This window comes from Apis laboriosa, unplaced genomic scaffold, assembly GCF_014066325.1.
Source record: "Apis laboriosa isolate Shangri-la unplaced genomic scaffold, ASM1406632v1 scaffold1321_cov151, whole genome shotgun sequence".
Taxonomy (NCBI): domain Eukaryota; kingdom Metazoa; phylum Arthropoda; class Insecta; order Hymenoptera; family Apidae; genus Apis; species Apis laboriosa.
Window position 1 is genome coordinate 121002 of NW_025221248.1, and position 15934 is coordinate 136935.

General features: G+C 25.5%; 1 protein-coding gene across 2 annotated transcripts; it reads left to right on the top strand.

Annotated features, from left to right (window-relative positions):
- The first annotated feature begins 46 nt into the window (after nucleotides 1-46).
- LOC122720807 lies at nucleotides 47-8500 on the top strand. 2 transcript variants are annotated; one of them, XM_043947792.1, is made up of 11 exons: nucleotides 47-314; nucleotides 399-731; nucleotides 817-1247; nucleotides 1708-1991; nucleotides 2245-2310; nucleotides 4390-4597; nucleotides 4801-5052; nucleotides 6086-6288; nucleotides 6443-6534; nucleotides 7506-7698; nucleotides 8032-8500. In XM_043947792.1, the coding sequence occupies exons 2-11, from the start codon at nucleotides 660-662 to the stop codon at nucleotides 8355-8357; spliced, it is 2127 nt and encodes a 708-aa protein (XP_043803727.1). In that variant the 5' UTR covers nucleotides 47-314; nucleotides 399-659; the 3' UTR covers nucleotides 8358-8500. The 2 variants fall into 2 exon arrangements, with proteins under 2 accessions (XP_043803727.1, XP_043803728.1); XM_043947793.1 differs by lacking the exon at nucleotides 2245-2310.
- Nucleotides 8501-15934: the final 7434 nt, after the last annotated feature.

A 15934-nucleotide genomic window follows, 5' to 3' on the forward strand; every position in this document is an offset into this window, starting at 1 on the left:
GTTACGTGAATAATAGAAAAGAAAGTAAAGAAGCAAGAAATAAAAGTGAAAAAAAATTGGAGATAAAACAAGTACAAAAAAAGAAAGAAAATAAAGCGGACGAACATTGTATAAAAACGTAATAAAAAGGAAGACAAAGAAAAAAAAGAGTAATTGAAGAAGAGAGAAAGGGTGGCATTACGAGGACCAAATAAAAGAGCCTCGTGACGGAGGGGCTTCGTACGGCCCTGGCGCGACTGCGGCATTGCACCCCCACAGGGGGTTCTTTGCCAAACTCACCAAACTCCCCTTCTACACCGGAACATAAAAATCACGTGAGTATCAGAAAATAAAATAGAAATGGATTGAAATATAAAAAGTGATAAAAATTATTTTTTGCGTTATTGATTCGAAAACAGGGATGCCTGGTGGATGGTCGTGGGTCAAACCGTAGAAGCAATGGCAATTCAAAAAATAACGATGGGATCGATTCAACAACAACTGAATCACAGTCGCAATCGCAAATATCACGTGTTTCTAATGCCACGTATCGTTATAATGGAACAGAAAATTCTCGCGAAACCGATTTATTATCGCATGCTGCCTCTGCATTACGGAGATTGCACTTTAAATCTGCAGGCGGAAGTCGAAGTTGCCGCACTGTTCCGAAAGTTGTCGTTATGGGGTCGAGTACTGCTTCCGAAACAACAATTAATACTAGCACTGATAGTGCTAATACAATGCTCACAATGGTAAAATTATAGAAATTAAAATTATGCTATGCATAAGAATATAAAAATATAATTAAGAATGAAGAAAATGTATCTGATTGTATAGGTGACAACAACGGATGGAGAACAACCAGATGACAGTTTTGATTTAATGGACATTCCATCGGAGATGTCACCATCAATTGCTGCTGCATCATCAATGGATGTACCATTATCTGAACCAATTTTATCGGCTCCACTTCCTTCATCTCCGCCAATTCCATCTTCTTCCTCTCCATCGATTGAATATTCGACTGAAGATGAGAAAGGATTTAAAATGTGTCCACCGTTAACTGGCACTGATTTGAAATCAGATATTCCTATTACTTGCCTTGATATTCGTGCATCTAGTATTTCAAATCTCCTTGATGAAACCGATGCTCCTTCAACTGATTCAACGCCTATTATAATCCATAGTACTGTCAATGAGACTATCAGGGTATCTGTTTCCGGAAGAACCCCACCTCTTCCAGACCTTCGAACAACAGATTTTTTTAGGTTTGTATCATCTTTTTCTTTACATTTTCGTTCATTTTTTTTCCTTTTTATTATTCTTCTCTAGAAAATAACTAGGCATAAAAATATGGATAGTATTTGATATCCTATTTCATATCACGTATTTTTGTAATTAGACATATCTACAAACACATCTACAATCGAATTACATAACTAAAAAAAAAAAAACAAATAAATATATAGATTGTGATTAAATAGAGCAATGTGGGAACGATGACTTCAAAGCATTGGTATAAACTCATATCATAAACAATGTTATTATTAACAAAATATATCTTTATAATTTACAAAAATCTTATTTACTATCAATACTATTAATATCTTAGGCACAGCAAACGGAAATTCTTATTTTCTTTCTGGCATTTTCTTGAAACATTACCATATATTTTACTTCCACATTGATTATATTTATTATAGTATCAAATTTTGGACTTTTTTTCAGCACACCTGTAAGAGGTTCGGTAGATGCTGGTCAGCCAGAGAGAGATAGTTCAAATTCGATGTTAACATTAATTGTCGATAGATCTCGAGAAGATGGGAATCGAGAAAATCGATTAAACGATATTGTATCCAATGAGAGAAAATATGAAGAAGGAAAACTGAATGTGAACGTTACTACGAATCCTTTGGATATATCATTAATAGAAACTTGTACTAATAATAATCAGTCATCTGACAATTCTGGAAGACCTAGTAGCTCGACTAAACCTCGAAGAAAAATAACTGGTAAGTCACAATAATTGTTATAGGTAAACAATAAAGCGTTATTGTTCTGTAGATTAAATTAATCAATCACGTTTGTTTAAAATATCAATAGGGATGGATGACTTATTCTCGAATAATTTGTAAGAATCTATAGCACGCGAGAAAATAAAAAATAAAAAATATGAAATAACGAGAGACAAAAAAACGAACAACATAGAGACAGGTTTTTGCAGTTGTTCTCGTTAAGAATATCAATTGTATTGTTTTCTTTCAGAATCGCATCCCCTCGTTTCAACCATTCATTCATGGGTCAGGCTCTTTTTCCCGTTTTGCGCAATAGGTATAAAGTTGATTGTGATCGAATTCTGCTTCGAGATATTTATCTCGGAAATCGAGAAATCACTAGACCAAATGTATTATTAAATTCTAGGATAACGAATTAATTTAAAGAGAAATAAATTGCGATAATCAATTACTGATTGGATTCGGTTAGTGGTCTCTCGGATTCCTGGTGGTTTTGTCTACGAAATTAATTTCATGATTACCTTCGTTTCGCTCCTTGTCGTTATAGCATTTTCTTGTACATATACGTTCGGAATTCAAAATATGAGCAATATTAGCAGTCATTTTTGTCATTTTTAATTAATTAATTTCAATTTCACATCTCCGACTTTTCGATTTCTTCCTCTCTTTATCTTTTTTCCTTCTCCCCCTCCCCCCCCCTCTTTCTCTCTCCTCGTCACAGATAGAAAATGATAAAATAATTTAATTCATATTAAATAAAAATATATTTATGCATATATTTATAATAGCTGGTATTGATTCATGACATTTTTTTTAATTTAAGAAATAATCACTTGATCACTAAGATATATAAGAATTGATATTAAAGAAAAAAGAAAAAAAAAAGGCATAAAGCGTAAAACGAAAAATATAGTAAGTATATAAAAAGGAATATTTCGAGGAGAAGAGAATCATCGCTCACAATCCTTTCGTTGCATCGCTGTATTTTTTCGAAGCTTGAGGTGATAGTATATTGCGATATCCAAAAGCGCATGATTTGCTGATTTTTATCAGTTAGCTATAATAACATAGGTGATAGTGCCTCGATTTGTCATATTGCAAATTTCATTGAATTGCTGCCCTTAATCTTAAGAATATCTATATTCTTCTTTTTTTAATTGTTTTTTTCTTTATTTTTATTGAAAAATTGTATTCCTTTAATGAATATTATATTTATTTTTATCTTGTATTCTATTTCTCTACATCTATAATATTTTTTATGATTCGTTTCTTTTGAAAATATACAAACAATATTTATAATATTTTTCGCTTATTTTTATCTTGTTTGCTATTGTTTTTCTATATTTTTTTAACATTGTTTCGAATTCATATTTAATCTTTTAGTTTTTTTTCACGTAAATAATCTTGTATATATATTTTCGCTTCAAATTAATTAATCAATATTTCTAATTAATCATATTATATATATCAATATATATATATTGATTTTTTATTAATCGTATTGTCACTATTCAAAAATAAAAATTTTTGAAATATTAACAATGAAAAAAAAACAAATATAAGTAAAGGCAAAAAGAAATAGATGAAAAAATATATATAATTGTATAAAATTAGCATGATTATCAATGATTGAAAGATATTTTTTGGTAATTTTGAAAATGAATTTTATAATAACTATGAATTTCGGGCGGCAATTCTGCTTGAAAAATGCACGCCTATGTGTTCAAAGCTTTAAAAAGACTCTCCCGGCATCGCACGTTTCTCGATCGAATAAAGGAACGCTTACAAAATTTGCGACAAGTAATCCATTATTTATACCAAATTATCATAGAGATAGAAGATCGGTGAAAATTAAAATAGTTACTAAAGATGTGATAGCGACGAACGGAAACGGAAACAAGGAAAAAAACTGATAAAGATAGTGAAGGTGAAGATGAACGTAATGATAGTGGTAATAGTGGTAATATATAGAAGTGAAGGTGAAGGTGGAAAAAGAATTAAATGTGAAGGATAAAGAGAAAGAGAAGGAGAAGGAGGGAATAAAAAAAAAGTGATGAAGGAAGAGGAAGAAAAGATATAAATTATAGAAGATTGAACGATGAGCATGATCAATTCCGTGTTCGTTCGTGCGATCAGTTCCTCTCGATCGATCGCGTATTAAAATACATCTTACACACGAGAAGAGAGATTGGCAAAAATGAAGATAGGGAACGCGGGCAGATTTATAAGGGGAATATCAATCCCGCGAAAAGGCAAAAAAAAAGATATGTGTGGAAATAAAAAATAAAAGACGAAAAAATATTCGGTGCTCGGAGATCTTTTTGTAAATACCAAATTAAATCAGACAAGATTGAGGGACGAAGATAACGGATGTTTACTTTCTAATACCGAAAAGGAGGCAACACGAGTGGAAATAAGAGATCAACGCAAGCGGCAACGATTGTGGTACAACAACCATCACTCTCATTGGACGGATCGAGTGGAGCTGCTACGATACTATTACATCCAGAGTTGGATGTTAGACGTCGAGAAGAAAATATGAGACAATTATTAGATGTTGCGAACACATTGACATTACAAGAGATACACGATTTTGAAATGAGGTTGGATAATCATTATTTAATATTATTATATATTTTATTATAATTATTCATTATGTTTATTTATACGTATTTATATTTTGTAATTTTATACTTCTATAATTTATTTCTAATTTTATTTCTAATTTTATATTTTTATAATACAATTTTATTCTTCATTTATTATTATTAAATTTAATATTATTAATATTATTATTATTTTTTAGATATGGCAGTCCACATCACAGTAGATCTCAATCAGTTAAGACTCCTGGAAGTCGTTCATCAGGTAGACCAAATTATTTATGTCTTCCTCAACAGAGATCAAGAGTTGCAAGCATGCCAAACACTGGTGTAGAGGAAGAATATTACAGGCTTCGACATTTCAGTATAACTGGTAAAGGAATTGTAAACCGAGGAGATTCGTTGAAAAGTCGAAGATCTCGATCTAACAATAGCGTTGCTTCGAGCAACTCAAGGTGAGATTCTCTTATTTTGTATCTCATTTTTCCTTTTTCGACAGAAAAAAGAAAATTAAACACAATTAAAATAAAAATATTGAAATCAAATGAAATGGAATAGAAGAAAACGACGACAATCGGAAAATAGAAGGAGAAACAATATAATAATAAGTGTTATAATAATAGTAATAAATAATAGTAATAATGGTGATAGTAGTGATAATAATAGTGATAATAGCAATAATAGTAATAATAATAATAGTAATAGCAATAATAATAATAATAATAATAATAGTAATACTAGTATTAATAGTAGTAGTAGTAATAGTAGTAGTAGTAGTAGTAGTAGTAGTAGTAGTAGTAGTAGTAGTAGTAGTGGTAGTAGTGGTAGTAGTGGTAGAGTGATAGTAGTGGTAGTAGTGGTAGTAGTGGTAGTAGTGGTAGTAGTGGTAGTAGTGGTAGTAGTGGTAGTAGTGGTAGTAGTGGTAGTAGTGGTAGTAGTGATAGTAATGGTAGTAGTAGTAGTAGTGGTAGTAGTGGTAGTAGTGGTAATAGTGGTAGTAGTGGTAGTAGTAGTAGTTGTTGTTGTTGTTATTGTTATAGGAAAAGAAGGAGAAAAGAAGTAAGAAGAAAAAGAAGACGAAGAAAAGAAAAAAGGATTTTGGAAATTAAAATTTCATTTCGACGATTCTATTCTAAATCGAACGCGTGAGTTTACGTGTAGCATTGAGCATTTAAGCGACGTAGACACACGTGTTGGACCTTAGAGTAGAATTTAAATGCTGCATAAAAAAGTATGTCAAAAACAAACTTCCATCGTTTCCGATTGTCATCGAGATTTTTTTCTATAAAATATAAATTATTTTTTAAAATAAAATTGAAGTTAAAATATCAAACAAATGATATAAACAATATGCATAATAAAAAATCACAAATTTATTTGATTGTTGATATGATATATAAATATCGATTATATAATACGTCTTTCTTTCTCTATTTTTTCGTCCTTTTATCGGTTTTTTCCATGGCGTGACTATCAATGATGGTACAGTACGGAACATCTAACAGCTTCGTATCCTGGTTCAGCAAGAAATTCAGCAGCGGGCTCATTGGCAAGTTCCCGTGAAAGCAGTGCGTCTCAGGGACCAACGCCATATCGTGTTTTAATGCTGGGAGCTCCAGCCGTAGGAAAAAGTTCGTTAGTTTCTCAATTTATGACATCGGAATATCTTCATGCATATGATACATCAATTGGTAAATAAAATATATTCATTATGTTTCAATAATGATTATTTTTTTTTTTCATTTTCTTTTTCATTCAATCCTCAAATTTTTCTTTTTATTTTTTTTCTCTCACATCATGATAAATTCTATTTTAAATCTCTAGATTTTTATTCTTTCTTTATAGATGATGAATCAGGGGAGAAAACTGTTAGCGTCCTTTTAGCTGGGGAAGAATCCGAACTGACTTTTATTGATCATTCTAGTGCGGAAATGACGGTACGTAATGAAATACATATATATAATTACATATAAAAAATGAAAAGAAATATTGAAAAAATCAAGTTATCGATTTAAATTATTCGACAAATTTTCTTCAATCGACAAATCAAATATTCCCATTCAATAGAAAATTTAGTCATTATAAAATGAAATATATTTGATTTAGATTTCAATATAATATCATAATAATAAGATGCACATATGATATAATTTAATCAAAACTAAATTATAAAAAATAAAAAAAAATAGATAAATAAACATAAAATTAATAAGGAAAATAAAAAAGAAAGAGATAGAAAATAAGATTGAATAAAATGAGAAAGACAAGAAGTAATAGTGTTCGGTCGAATGTATTAAATATGAAGCATATTATAAAACTCGGTATATCATCCTGAATAGCGATTGACGAGCATCGAACCATAACTATCGGTCAACCGTAAAACAGTCCAGAGATCGATTAAACCATCGAACCACAATATCGCGTATATATATATATGTGATCAATATGGATAAAAATCATAATGTAAATCAGTTTATAGTTTTTTTTCATACGATTATAATTTAGATTTATAATTACAATTTATATGTCAATATAATGTGTATCTTAATAGAAAAAAAATATTAAAAATTGAAAAATATGACGGAGAAAGAATGAGTGAATAAATGAATGAATGAATGAGAAAAAAAACTTCTGATAATTTTAATTACCATGATTCTCGGTTATCATTCTTACTTTTATTCTATAATTTATAATCTATTAATGAGATTTATTTCGGAAGAGATCGCGAAAGAATTGTAAATCACTTTTAGGATCTTATTCAAACATACGAAATTAAATAAAAGGAAAAACATTTCACATTAACTCATCATCAATGTAATCAATATAGACTATGATTAATGTTTTAAATATATTGATCCTAATGAAAATTGTTGAATTACAAAATTTCTTCGAATAATATTTTTTATAGCCGGAAACTTGTATAACCACATATGAACCACATGCTTATTGCGTCGTCTATTCTACAACCGATCGAGCTTCAATACGTGTAGCAGAAGAAGTTTTGCAAACACTTTGGCGCAGCGATTATGTATCAGCTCGAGCAGTGATCCTTGTTGGAAATAAAGTTGACCTTGTTCGCAGTCGATTGGTCTCGACCGAAGGTAAGAGATTATATAGCTTCCCTAACTGTTTTGTGCTCAGTCTTTCTATATTGACCATATCGTTACCTAAATTTAATAAATTTCTTTAAAGTAATGAAATATGCAAAAATATGAAAAAATATTGACTAATTTTCCGTCATACATGGATTAGATTAATAAAATCGATATTAAAATAATATTATTTTATATCTAGTTTATTATTTATTTTATATTTATATTTTTCTTCCCATTCTTTCTATGTCTTTAAACAAGCATATTAGCATGTGATTTTTTGATTTGAAACAAAATAACGAAAACAAATAACACAAACATTTTTATATCTCTATGTTATAGAGGGAAAATCTATGGCTACATCTTATGATTGTAAATTTATTGAAACATCCGTTGGGATCAATCATAACGTTGACGAACTTCTTGTTGGCTTACTTACACAAATTCGGCTGAAGCTTGAGAATCCTGAAAGAACAAGAGATTTATTTCGGAAGAGATCGCGAAAAAATCGTAGTAAATCACCTTTAGGATCTTGTTCTGAAAATAATTCGCCGAAAAAATATCGAGGTAGTCGTACAAGTACCAGTTTGAAGGTACGAAATTTATTAGGTAAGGTATGGTCAAGAGATAGCAAATCTAAAAGTTGTGAAAATTTACATGTTCTTTAATCGTTTGGACGAAGAAATGCGACACGGTTTTTTATTATTAATCAAAATGTCAATTAATCACTAAATTAATTTTCAATTTCTATTTTATTCTATTTTTATTTCTATTCTATCTCTTTATTTTCATTATATTTTCTTTTTTTATTTTTCTTCATGTCTTTTTTTTATCCCTTTCGCCTTTATTTAAAAACACACATGCATCACACATTTCTTTTCTTTTTTTATTTATTTTTATTTTTGTGTCCATTTTGTGTTTTGACTGTTTTGAATTTTACAAAGACATTCATGAAATCACAAATCAGTCTTTTTCTTTTTATGTTTTATTCTTATATTATCATTTAGTTTCTTTTAATGATAAAAATGCAAAATTTACATCAATCATTATGAATAATTACAACCAAAATGAAAATATATTATAAGAACAAGAAAAAATGGACCAATGCAAACAAATTCAGTTTCGAATTTGTAAAATTTAGCATTTCAATTATTATCGAATAGTCAATTATTTATGTTTGCGAATAAATATATACAAAAATATTAGACATAAAAATTCACTCATTCATGTGTATACATATATTATGTATAGATAATATTTAGAATATATTTGCCAATTTCTCACTTTTGTAGTATCTTATTATTAGGCGATATTTGTAAATATTATATATGTTAATATGTACTTTGCATTCATAATATCTTGAACATTTTATACATTGAATCTTTTCCTGTAAAGTAATAGTATTTCTTGTAATAATTTATATTAATCATGTATAGTGATTCAAAAGTAATTTTAATAGAAAATCAGCATATTAGATAAAAAATATATCTGAAATGTAATGGAATAACTTAAAAATGTTTATAATCATATAATTATATTGAAAAGAAATTATGAAAAAATTTCTACTATAAGTAAAAAATAATTTCAATAATTTTTTTTATTTTTCTTTAATTCCTATTTAAAATTATGACTTACGATCTCGAAATTATAAAGAGATAAGAAATATATATTCAATATATATATATTGTTTATCTTCCTATTTTAGCTTGTTCATCCCTTCTCTTGTTCTAAAACTCTCCCTCTTGTCCAATCTTTCTTTGTGTGATGCAATCACTTATCGATTTCTTTTCTCTTTACATGCTTAATATACATATTATTATTAAAACATTTTTTTATATTATGCAAAGATGAATCAAATAAATAAATTATGTTTTAAAATTTGTATGAGTGATACGTAGCTATAATCTTATTTTTATTTTCTGCTAAGTTTTAATAAATAATAAAAAAAAATAATGATTTATTATATGATATTTTTATATGATAATTCAAACAATATAAATATATACATGTAATGTAGTTATTTCGATTTCTGTATATTTTCATTTTTCATATATATTCATTTTTTACATATTTTTCAAATTATGCTTTTTCTTTATATATATATATATATATTTTAGACTATTTTAGACTAGATTATTTTGATATTCGATCAATTGAATATAATTGTAAACAAACTATACAAAAAGCTTGTCGCTTTACTTCGTTCGTTTAAATGATTCAGAAAAGAAAGAGGAGAAGGAAAAGAGAAAAAAACAAAGAAGATAAGAAAAAAGAAAAAACAAAGAATGATAAAAAATTAATAAGTAGAAAATATTTATAATATATGACACGATACATATTTCATGTCATAAAACATATACAATTTCAAATTGCATTTTCTATTAATTTCATACAATATAATAATAAAGGAAAATAATAGAATAATAAACATTTTTTTTCGTGTGTTAATTATAAAATGAAAATGTTAATTATATAGAGAAAAGCATATCGATGATTTTGAAATATATTATAGAGGATAACACTGGACGATTTTTTCTCTCTCTCTCTCTCTCTCTCTCTCTCTCTCTCTATATATATATATATATATATATANGTAACTCTGGCTTAATATTTGAGATATCGATTAGAGAGGCGAGAAATATCAATCGAAAATTTACGAAACGAGAATTACAATGATGGTAATCCGAATTGTTGCAAATTTATAATTTCAATATTATATTATTCAATATTATAATCAAATATTAACAAAAATATTATAATAACTTGATATATTTCAAATATCAATATCAAGTTTTGGCATTTCACAAATGATTACGAAATATAAAAATAAGATATAAAACCAAAAATTCAATAATTAAAGTTATAATGAATATCAGCATCATTTTTGATATTTATTATTTCGGTTTAATTTTGATTATGTAAAGATTGTTTTATATTTTATTTTTGTATTCCATAGATTTTTCAGATCTGCGGAATGCTCAAGCGCAGCGTTAAATTTTATAACATGTTACACTTATCATATTCCATGAAGGAATAGATTTTTTACTATTTCATTCATTTTATGTTATTATATTAATAGTAATGATATAATTGTAGATATAAATATAAAAGAAATTTTATATAATAGTAATAATATTTTTTATAAATATCTCAAAAACTAAGACCGAGTGACAACACATGCAAAGAAATATGTAAAGGAAAAAGTTATTCAAAATGTTGATTTTTAGAATATATTGAAAAAATCAATGAGGATTTTTATTTTTAATAATTATTAAAATTGTTGCTATATTAAAATTTGTCTATACTATATATTTGTGGTAGTATATGCGATTACTATGCTGTTTATTTATTGTTTTAAATATATTATGATAGTCAAAATATATGGGGAAACTAATATCATTATTCTATTATTCAAATCCATTTAGAAGTAGATTTTCAATAAGTTCATTCATTATATGTTATTGGGCAATTGTGACTTCATTTTATTAATTGAAAGAACTTTAAGAATATGATAGCGAAGTTTATGTTATTAACTGATCTGGATTGATGCAAATTCATAATTTTTGACGTATTAATAAAAATTATTGGTATTATATATTGAATTTTATTTATTTATTACATATAGATTAATATACGATCTCTATTTATTGATTCTATCAACATTTAAAATGTATATTATGAATCCACTGGAACAATTTTCAAAAAATGAGTTGAAAATTTGAAAGATAGTAGAAGATGAGAAAGAAGTCCAAAATATAAAATTTTAGCTTCGGATTTTTATTAGTTTCCAAAATAATTAATAAAAAATTTTTTGTATACATTGGATTTTATTTACACATACACGTTCTTTGATGATACATCAACACGATGCAACTGCTTATCTATTTCTATATATCGCAGTAATAACATACAAAAGAAAAAATTGTTCAAAATGTTAATTTGTAGAATATATTCAAAAATCATCGAAATCAATAAAGATTCTATTCTGAATAAAATTTTTGGTACATTGAATTTCTGTTTATATAGGGTGTTCATATGGGATGCTTTTGAAGGATTCTAAACATCAAAATGATGAAAAAAGTTTATATACATATATGTCCAATAAAACTTAATTAATTTAGTTTAATCAAAGTTTAAATATTTTAAATTTAAATAGAGTAAGATAATAAAAAAGCGAGAATATTGGATGCACGGAAGTACCATATTGCAATGTCGCTTACATAGTTTTATCCCCAATAAAAGTAAATACATTGATATATTTTTTATATACAATTGATTATTTTAAATTGATAATTTGAATTTCAGTGTAATATAATATAATATATGTATTATGTAATTTCTTATTTAACAAAAATTTGAATAAATTTTAGTATATTCTAGAATATTAATATATTATTTATTTTTTATATTTAACTACTTTATTTAAATCCATAGATAAATCATTTTATAATACAAACATTTTATTTAAATCCATATTGAATTGTTGTATTCAATCAGTTTACTTACTAAAATCAAAAATAGAAGCAAATGAAAATTCTCATAAAATTTCGAGTTAAATGTTAAATAAGTTATATGATATGTACATTAATATTACATTGAAATTCATTTGAAATATATAATTAATTTATAAAAAAAATATCATTAATAGTAATAATCTTAATATAAAAAAATATCGTATATTTACTTTCATTGAGCAGCAAGCGACATTGTAATGTGGTACTGCCGCGCTAAAGCATTTTCACTTTATCTTAATATAAACTTAAAATTTTAATATAAATTTATTTAATATTAATATTTATTTAATATTTATTATTTAAATAACCCGTTAAATCTTATCCAACATATGTGTATATGAACTTTTTTCATCATTTTGATGTTTAGAATCCTTCAAAAGTCTCATATTTTTATGAATATCCATACGCTTTTGGCAATATATACGTCAACATTTATCTTTTGTTTTTATAAACATATCGCAATGGGTAGCGAAATATATAACAGATAAACTCGCTAAAAAACTGTTTTTTTATGAATTATGATGAACTTATAATGTCTTATTCAATGCTGAATTTGAATATTTCAATATTTCAATATTTCAGATTGGGTTCTTCGATAAATGAAATATAATATAATAAATAAAATATAAAACTTGGATGATGGAAATTACCATAGATTTGATACAAAAAATGTTGATATATTGTAATTGTTTTATATTTTAATTTTTAATTCAAGGATTGTTTTATGTTTTATTATTCCTTGGCATTGAATTTGAGATATTTTAATTATCGTAATTCATGAGCAAATAGATTTTTAACTATTTTATCTTTATACATTTTCAATCTTATTATTAATATTTCGGAAAATAATAAAGATTCAAAGATAAAATTTTATATTCAGAAATCTTTCTTTGATCCCTCAAAATTTTAGCTCATTTCGACAAGAATTGCATATTGTATTTTATTCTAATAAAAGTTTAATAAAAGTTTTTATTAATATCTATATATATAACTAACATATAATTTTATTATATGTTAGTATATATAGGTATAATATAACTAACATATAATTTTTACTAAATATTATAATTTTATTAACTATTATTTATTAACTAATACTTATTAACTATTATAATTTTAACATTAATTAACATTAAATGCTGCTATTATCATTGCATATTCTATGGATTGTTATTGAGTGTGGGTTGATATATAATATCATAGTGATACTGATATATAGCATATTTTAAAGTAAATAGTATCTTCAAATAAAATCTGTTATCGTAACTTCAATTGCTTAAGAATATTTTTTATCTGCAATCATTTTAAATTATATTATGTTTTAAGATCTACTGACAGAATTATTGAGTTAAAACAAATTTTTTTGCCGACTATAGATAATTAACAATGACGACAATGATTTTTATTTTCATTATTATTTTTTTAGCTATTTTATTTAAAGAAAAATGTTATTTTTAATTAGAAAAATGTTAAATTTTCAAAGACCATATTTGATTGCTTAGTAGATATTCAACAGCTTATAAATGTGTTGTCATATGAAGATAAAAAAGTATTAGTTTGGTTTGAGCTTTATATTTTGAGTCTTGCTAAGCTGAGTACATTAGAAGTCATGCGTGCCGATACTTATGGAATATGTTATAAATAACTAATAAAACTATTATTGCTACTATCGTCATATTATTGTGATTAGTTATTTAATATTTGACGATTATGACTGCTATTACGAAGATAATATATCTTCATAATATGTGTAAAAGTAGAATTTAATATATTGTATTGAAATTTTTAGTTGAAAATTATTTGGAATAGGAAGATTCTTGTCATTTTATTTTAAAAAAACTCTTTTCTTTCTATGTTCCTATCGCTTTAATTTTCGAGATATTTGCAAAAAAATATTGTTATTATAAGTTTTATATTAAATTTATAAAAAAAAATTTTATATTGCGTGTATGTGTGAGTCTGCCATCATTTATTTATTATTCTTATAAGTATTCTAGCGGACAGCATCCAAAATATTGGTCAAAATCTATTGCTCAAATTAAATTGGTAAATTGGTCAAAAATCTATTTGCTCATAAATATTTATTTATGTTTAAATAAAATGTCTCAAATCTAATGTCGAGAACATTATATGAATTCTTCAGATTCTTTGAATGACCGAAATGAAAAAAAAAAATCGAAATTACAATGATAAATACCAAGAATGATGTTGATATTCATTGTAACTTTGGTTATTATAATTTATCTAGGATTATTTTATATTTTAATTTTAATCAAGTTCGATATTAAATTTAAAACTTTTTAAGTCTAATATAATCCATAATAATAAATAAAAAATAATATATATAATAATTTTTTGCTAGTTCACTAATTATATATCTTAGTTGTTTATATTTATAAAAAATTGCATGCAGCTATGAATATATAAAAAAAATTTATCTATGTATTTATCTATGTAATAATAAGAACTTTTTTTTGCAAATATTTTGAAAACTAAGAGCAATAATATACGAAGACGATATATATTTAAAGAAAAAAGTTGTTCAAAATGTTGATTTTTGCGATTCAAAAAGTATAAAAATTAATGAATAGATTTCTCCTATTCTGAATTACAAAATCAAATCTTTTTTTAACATTTCAAAAATTAATAACCTGAAGTTAAAATTTTAAATTTATTTCTTCTTATTCAGTTCCTCTCTAATTTCATATTAATTGAAAGCGTATGCTTTTTAGAATATTTATTTTCGTGAAAAAATATCTAATCTCTATATATATATTAATCTCTTTATTGTATATTTTAAAAGCCGGGCATCATATGTTTATAAATACAATAGATAAACAACGATCGATATTGATATTTATATTTTCATAGATATATAGATATAGACAAAATTTAATATTAAAAATTTTTTGTTAATATCTCGGAAATTTTGAATTTGCAATAATTCAGATCACAACCATTTTTAAAAAAAAATGCACAATTTTTCAATTTGTTGTTCCAATAATCAAAATCATATACTAGCTGATCTTAAAGCTGCATATTGACGTATAGACAAAATTCAATGATATAATATAAAAAATTTTTTATTAATTCAAAAAACTAACTGCTATTATATAGAAAATAGAGAATTGTTCAAAATCATATTCTTTACATTATATTTTAAGATAATTAAAATCAATAAATAGAATTTTAATTGATTTTAAACAATTGTTTTATATTTCATTTTTATCATTTTTTTCTCATGTTTATTATTGATAAATATTAAATATGTAATATTTTATCCGTTATATATTTTGTCTGCTGCTGTAATGTGTTTATACTATAAACAATTGATAAATTCCACTTTACTGTTACATTTGCTACTACAGAAGATATAGAAGATTACATATAAATAAAATTGTAATAATACAATATTTCGCGAATATTTCAAGATTAAGCAGCGCTATAGAAAAAAATTATTTAAAATAACATTTCGAAAATCATCGAAATTTGTGAAGTATATCTTTTTCTATATGATTATCAAAAGTTAGAATGAATTGATATATCATTAAGATAAGTTTGTCTTTAATACATATATAATAATATATATAAAGAAAAACAAAGCTTTTTTTAAAAAAGAAAAAATATTGCACTAGTGTAATACACGTGTGAGAATTTATTTATTATGTTTACGAGCTTTTGCAAATATGATGTAAGTAGTTTTTAGAAGACTGTCCCGTAAATCGCGTATA

Coding starts and splice junctions, on each gene's coding strand:
- LOC122720807 (XM_043947792.1), top strand. CDS start 660: ATGGGGTCGAGTACTGCTTCCGAAACAACAATTAATACTAGCACTGAT. Junction 1,248..1,707: donor CGAACAACAGATTTTTTTAG/GTTTGTATCATC, acceptor ACTTTTTTTCAG/CACACCTGTAAGAGGTTCGG. Junction 6,535..7,505: donor ATTCTAGTGCGGAAATGACG/GTACGTAATGAA, acceptor TATTTTTTATAG/CCGGAAACTTGTATAACCAC.